The 7,380-nt window shown below is 39.1% G+C and overlaps 1 protein-coding gene across 1 annotated transcript; it reads left to right on the top strand.

Moving 5' to 3' along the window:
- The first annotated feature begins 1,787 nt into the window (after positions 1 to 1,787).
- Positions 1,788 to 2,726, top strand: LOC120853311 (olfactory receptor 4N2). Its single transcript, XM_040227042.1, has one exon. It carries the CDS (start codon positions 1,800 to 1,802, stop codon positions 2,724 to 2,726), a length of 927 nt encoding a protein of 308 aa, XP_040082976.1. The 5' UTR covers positions 1,788 to 1,799.
- The last annotated feature ends 4,654 nt before the right edge of the window (positions 2,727 to 7,380 follow it).

The following is a 7,380-nucleotide window of genomic DNA, read 5'->3' as shown; positions in this document are numbered from 1 at the left end:
CATTTTAATATTCATTTTCATTATGACACTTTCAAAAATAGAATTACAAAGAATAGGATATAATCATATATACATAGAAATTCTACCGTTATTGTTTTTGTGTAGGATGGGGAAATTTCTGCTCTACCCATCTTGAGTTCTTGTGGCTGGACTAATAATAAAATTTACACAAGGCAATTTAATCACAAGCATAGAGGTCTTATAGAAATGAGATTTAAACAACTGGCCAAAGTAGGTGCTTTAATACTTTTTAGATGAAAAAACAGGAACTTTGTAACAAACAGCACAAAGAAATCTAGGCTTTAGATGGTCAACTAGTAAAAAATCTAAATGGAGTCAGGGTTTGGGGTAGAAAAATAAAAAATAACAAGATTTGTTTATATGAGTTTCTTGCTTGAATTCCCTGTCTCTAGGGACAAGGGTGTCCTTTTACCCCTAGATGCAGGTGGTGCCATGAAGAGATTTTTTCCTGCTTTCAGGGAGACAGAAAGAAGGATCAGAGTGTCTCCCCTTGCATTGACCATTTCTTAACTAACTTTAATTCAAAATAATCAGTCTGCCATTGAGGCACATTTGAGGTGGCTTACATTGGGTCTTCAAATTTTCATACCAATAAATTATTCTGTACACTGGATAAGCACACTGCCAATTTAGAGACAATTGTACAGATAAGCCACAGATTTCTCCAGAGCAACCAGGATTCTTTTTATTTAGACCAGGATGATGGGTTAATATTCTATAGCGAAAAAGGAAATATTTTAAGTAAGCAGGTTTTTAAAAACTTTTTAGGCAAACATTCCCTAAGGTATAACTTAAATATAGTAAATGTATTAATTTTTGTATAGTTTAACAGTTCAATAAATTTTGGGGGAAAAAAAGACACTTGTAACCATTACAGATGAGATATGGAATGTTTCTTGCCTTAAAAAACTCTGCCATTCCTTTTTGCTCTCAATTTCCATCTTACCATCTCCCCCCCATTCAAATAAAAATTTGAAGAATTTAAAACAGTTCATGTGCCTTATGTGAATCCTAAACAAATGCAGGGCAGGACAGAGTGCTGCAGGAGAGAGCAGTTAACAGGAGCACAGGACAGAAGCAGAACAGTGTGGCTTCAAGACTTGGGTGTTGGCACTTAATGATTTATAGAAGAATAAAGGGTGGAAGTGGCTTCCCCAGTGGCTCATGGGTAAAGAATCCACCTGCAGTGCAGGAGACGCGGGTTCAATCCCTGGGTCAAGGAAGATTCCCTGGAGTAGGGCATGGCAACCCACTCCAGCATTCTTGCCTGGAGAATCCTATGGACAGAGGAGCCAGGTGGGCTACAGTCCACAGGTCACAAAGAGTTAGACACGACTGAAGCAGTAGCATGCACGCAGGTAAAGAGTAGAAGAGATTTCTTCATTTGTGGGGGAGTAATGTTATAACATTGGAGAAGGCAATGGCATCCCACTCCAGTACTCTTGCCTGGAAAATCGCATGGATGGAGAAGCCTGGAAGGCTGCAGTCCATGGGTTTGCGGAGGGTCGGACCCGACTGAGCGACTTCACTTTCACTTTTGACTTTCATGAATTGGAGAAGGAAATGGCAGCCCACTCCAGTGCTCTTGCCTGGAGAATCCCAGGGACCAGGGAGCCTGGTAGGCTGCCGTCTATGGGGTTGCACAGAGTTGGACATGACTGAAGCGACTTAGCAGCAGCAGCAGCAATGCTATAACATAGATGTAGAATTCACAGTTTTTAGTGGGAGAAGAACTGGAAATAAATTCTCTACTCTCCCATGTACCACAGGCACAGGAGATGAAGACAGAAAATAGCACAGTGGTGACAGAATTCATTCTCCTTGGTCTGACCCAGTCTCAAAATATTCAGCTCCTGGTCTTTGTCCTGATTTTAATTTTCTACCTCATCACCCTCCCTGGAAATGTCCTCATCATCCTCACCATCAGGTCCGACCCCGGCCTCGCGGCCCCCCTCTACTTCTTCCTGGGCAACCTGGCCTTCCTGGATGCATCCTACTCCTTCATTGTGGCTCCCAGGATGCTGGTGGACTTCCTCTCAGGGAAGAAGGTGATCTCCTATAGAGGCTGCATCACTCAGCTCTTCTTCTTGCACTTCCTTGGAGGAGGGGAGGGATTACTCCTTGTCGTGATGGCCTTTGACCGCTACATTGCCATCTGTCGTCCTTTACACTATTCGACTGTCATGAACCCTAGGGCCTGCTATGCTTTGCTGTTGGTTCTGTGGCTTGGAGGCTTTGTTCATTCCATTATCCAAGTGGCCCTCATCCTCCGCTTGCCCTTCTGTGGTCCAAACCAACTGGATAACTTCTTCTGTGATGTGCCTCAGGTCATCAAGCTGGCCTGCACGGACACCTTTGTGGTGGAGCTCCTGATGGTCTTCAACAGTGGCCTGCTCACCCTGCTGTGCTTTCTGGGCCTACTGACCTCCTATGCAGTCATCCTCTGCCGTGTAAGTGGGTCTGCTTCTGAAGGGAAGAGCAAGGCGCTGTCCACATGCACCACTCATGTCATTATTATACTTCTCATGTTTGGGCCTGCCATCTTTATCTACACTCGCCCCTTCACGGCCTTATCAGCAGACAAAGTGGTTTCCTTTTTCCACACAGTGATCTTTCCTTTGATGAATCCTGTGATTTATACTCTTCGCAACCAGGAAGTGAAAGCTTCCATGAGGAGGATATTGAGCCGGCATGTGTTTTTCTGAATAGGTTTTATAATATGAAGTCATGAACGGGAAATCTGGCTGCAAATCTTTCATTCATTTAACAAATATTGCTTTTCATTGACTGCCTTCCACTTTTCATGTACTACTATAACTATTGGGACTTTCCTGGTGGCTCAGACGGTAAAAGCGTCTGCCTACAATGCGGGAGACCCAGGTTTGATCCCTGAGTCGGGAAGATCCCTTGGAGAAGGAATAGCACCCCACTCCAGTACTCTTGCCTGGAAAATCCCAAAGACAGAGGAGCCTGGTAGGCTCCAGGGGGTCACAAAGAGTTGGACACAACTTAGAGACTTCACTTCACTTTATTGTAACTAGTGGGGGAAAGTTATGCATAACAAGAAATACACTTTGTGTGTTTAAAGAACATAAAAGAAACACCAGGATAGTTGCAGTATAATGAATAAGTGTGAGAGATTTTAGGTGTTAATTTATCTGTAAGGGTCAAATAACTAAGGTCTCTTGGGCTAAGATAAGAAGTTTTATTTTATTCTAATTGCAGTAAGAATTCATTTTTAGTACTTTAAGCAAGAGAGCTGACTTATCTGAAATTGTTTCTTCTATGATTTAGAGGAATATCATCAGGATGCCAGGCAGAGATCAATAACCAGCAAAACATCATTAAAAGCCAAACGTTATGCTGCAGACTTGTTTTGAGCAGCTTAAACAGTTTCAAAATTCTTCAAAACATATATATTCTTCCTCCCTCAAAGTTGGTAGATATATGAAAGGAAAATAATTGGTTTTATGGAAAAAATATCATGCAAATATTTCACTTGATTGTTTTTCAGAGCATCATGATCATTACTAACGAGCTATTACAAATCCTCCCTGGATGTTAAAATCTGCTTTCAACTGATTTCAATCTGATTATGATAATGATACTTATTAGTATTGTAGATTCTGTTGGAGGCTACATAAACCACTCTAGTTATTTTCAGTATAGTGGGGTTTAATGTGGAAAATTAGGTGCTTATAAAATTTTTTATGGAGAAGGCAATGGCACCCCACTCCAGTACTCTTGCCTGGAAAATCCCATGGATGGAGGAGCCTGGTAGGCTGCAGCCCATGGGGTTGCTAAGAGTCGGACATGACTGAGTGACTTCACTTTCACTTTTCACTTTCATGCATTGGAGAAGGAAGTGGAAACCCACTCCAGTGTTCTTACCTGGAGAATCTCAGTGATGGCGGAGCCTGGTGGGCTGCCATCTAAGGGGTCACATAGAGTCAGACACGACTGAAGCGACTTAGCAGCAGCAGCAGCAGCAGCAGCAGCAGCAGGAGACCATTATATGTGCTGGGCTATGAGAAGAAGGGGACGACAGAGGATGAGATGGCTGGATGGCATCACTGACTCGATGGACGTGAGTCTGAGTGAACTCTGGGAGTTGTTGGACAGGGAGGCCTGGCGTGCTGCGATTCATGGGTTTGCAAAGAGTCGGACACGACTGAGCGACTGAACTGAACTGATAGATGTTTAAACATATATTAATAAAGAAATAGAGGATCCAACAGCTTATATTGAGATTAATGTTTTTAAAACTGCAGCATATGTGAGCTGCTGTCAGTAGAGATGGGCTTCCCTGGTGGCTCAGACGGCAAGGAATCTGCTTGCAATGCAGGAGACCTGAGTTTAATCCCTGGGTTGGAAAGATCCCTGGAGGAGGGTATGGCAACTCATTTCAGTATTTTTGCCTGGAAAATCCTATGGACAGAGGATGTAGACCTGTAGACCAGGTGGTGGGCTACAGTCTTTGAGGTTGCAAAGGGTTGGACACAAATGAGCGACTAAGGCTTACAGGATATTTGAACAGTGCTATCTACAAATTTGATTTTTTATAGACTACTGTGCTCAACAATGACAAGCAAATGTTCTTCTCAAGTGCATCAGTCATTCTCAAAGATAGATCATAGGCTAGCCCATAAAAGTCTCACTGTATTTCATATAGAAAACATGCTCTGATCACAATGAGTCTGAATTGGAAATGACTGAGAAGAGAAACATATTCCACAAATATGTGCAAATATATTCACATGGTTTTAATAACTTAATGTACACCAGAAATATTACAGGGGATAGTAAAGATATTTTTCCTTTAATAATCTATCTTCTGAGAGTTTGATTATTTCTTGAATAACTGTTTGGCAGATACATCAGATGAGCAATTGGGTCTGAAGCTTCCTTTGTGGGAAGATTTTAAAGTACAAATTAAATTTCTTTAGTATATATACAGCTATTCAAGTTATATTTCTTCTTGAGTTAGTTTGGTAATTAATGGTCTTAGGATTTTGTGCATTTGAGCTAAATTATCAAATTTATTGGCATGAAATTGCTCAGAATGTTCCATTAGCATTCTTTTAATTTCTGTAATATTCATAATAATTGTTTTTTTAACTCCTGATGTTATTAAGTTGTGTAATCTCTTTTTCCCCTTGAAAATGTGGCTAAATTGTTATGAATTTTATTGTTCTTTACAAGGAACTAGCTTTTGGGTTCATTTATTTTTCTCTAATTAAGAAATTTATATATTTCTTCCTTTACCTATATTATTCAGTTTCTTCTTTCTTTCGATTTAATTTCATGTTTTTTTCCCCTAAATTTGGAGATTATTGATTTAAATTCTTTTTTATAAACCCTTTAAATAAAATCAGTTGCTGCTACAAGTTTCCCTCTCAGCACTACTTTATCTACATATTGTATATTTTTTATGTTGTGTTCTCATTTGCATGCCATTAATAATATATTCTAATTTTGACTTTGATTTTCTTACTCATGGGTTATTCAGAGTGTGTTTTTTCCTAAAGTTTTGAGAATATGCCTAATACATTTCTAGTTTAATTCTATTGTAGTCTAAGAACATATTTAATATGATCTCAGTTTTTAAAAGTTTGAAATTTGTCCTATGTCCCAGAATAAATCTATCAGATTAATACCTGTCATGTTGAATGCCATCATAAGTTTTGAATTTAAAACATAAGAGTATATGAAAAATACTGAAAAATTCTCATGATATATCTACAGGACACAGCAATAATAGCTCAACTTTGCTGCTGCTGCTGCTAAGTTGCTTCAGTCATGTCTGATTCTGTGCAACCCCATAGATGGCAGCCCCAAAGGCTCCCCCGTCCCTGGGATTCTCCAGGCAAGAACACTGGAGTGGGTTGCCATCTTCTCCAATGCATGAAAGTGAAAAGTGAAAGTGAAGTTGCCCAATCATGTCCGATTCTTAGCGACCCCATGGACTGCAGCCCACCAGGCTCCTCCATCCATGGGATTTTCCAGGCAAGAGTACTGGAGTGGGGTGCCATTGCCTTCTCCACAACATAGCTGAGAAGTTGTCAATTTTATCATCAGTTAGATACACCCTTTATGTGTAGTGTAAAACAGCAGTCTCATGGATTATCTCCTGAATTTCTTCCAATGAATTGTAAACTTAATCAAATATAATCTGTTAGAAATTACCCACTTTTCCAATCTTGCCTCTTACTGTTTCAGCACAGGAAGGGAGTTTGATTCTTCAATGACTTTGCACACTGTTCTCCTTTACCTCTTGCTGATGAACGTTTCAGTGAAGACTGAACCAAAGTGCTTCCTGCTTCTTGATTTCCAGTGCTCATACCAGTGTTTACTCCTCTTTGCTCTCACGATACTCTAAGCACAGTTCTTTTACAAAGATTTTACTATTATTTTATAAGTGTCTGTGTTTAAAATTTTCTATCTTCTTTGAAATTAGAGTTTGTACTATTAAATTTGTGTTTCATCACAATGATTTGCTCTGATAGATTCTCAATAATGGCTAGTAAGAAGTGAATGAGTAATGCATGCATTATGATTTCCTATTGTACAAAGCTGACTTGAAAAATTTTAAATAGGAACCAATATAGAGTTTTACTTAATGTGATGTTAATAATATTAATAATTTTAAAAACTGACTTTGTGGTAGAAAGGAATTGATGAAACATAGATAACACCTGATAAGAAAAGCCAGCTCATTAGAAAAGACCCTGATGCTGAAAAGATTGAAGGCAAAAGACAGTGTCAGAGGATGAGATGGTTAGATAGCATCATCAGCTCAAAGGACATGAATCTGAGAAAACTGTGAGAGATAGTGGAGGACAGAGAGGCCTGGTGTGTGGCAGTCCATGGGGTCGCAGGGTCAGACATGACTTAGTGACTGAACAACAGCAATATAGTCAATAAAAATAAAGGTCAGAGAATGTACATAAAGTATTTTTTCCACATTTTTGGTACATAATTAAAATTTTTGTCTAAATATAAGGACATTATATATATTGTTTTTTTAAATTGCTTTTTAAAAATATTCTGGAATCTATATTATGCATGAATGTATATGTTATACATACATATTATACTTTAAATGCCTGTATTGAGTTGTATGCAGCTATTAAAATTTATTTAAACAAACCCTGACTTTTGCATATTTATCACTTTTTTTACTAATAGAGAGAAAAGACTGTATAATGACATTAGTTTTTGTATACATAATGGTTTGGGGAAGATGCACAAAGAGTAATAGCTATTTCCTATTGTGAAGTTTGTGTTGGGAGATAAAAAATGGGAAGGAATTTTCTCTCTGTATAAATTTTTTCACTCTCTTGGCACTCTGACCCGTTT

The sequence above is a fragment of the Oryx dammah genome, unplaced genomic scaffold (assembly GCF_014754425.2).
Source record: "Oryx dammah isolate SB20612 unplaced genomic scaffold, SCBI_Odam_1.1 HiC_scaffold_26, whole genome shotgun sequence".
In the NCBI taxonomy this organism is placed as follows: Eukaryota; Metazoa; Chordata; class Mammalia; order Artiodactyla; family Bovidae; genus Oryx; species Oryx dammah.
The sequence above is the reverse complement of the archived record's forward strand: the minus strand, read 5'-3'. Positions and strand labels throughout refer to the sequence as shown.

What these genes read in the sequence shown, in the direction of transcription:
- LOC120853311 (XM_040227042.1), top strand. Translation starts at nt 1,800, where the DNA reads ATGAAGACAGAAAATAGCACAGTGGTGACAGAATTCATTCTCCTTGGT.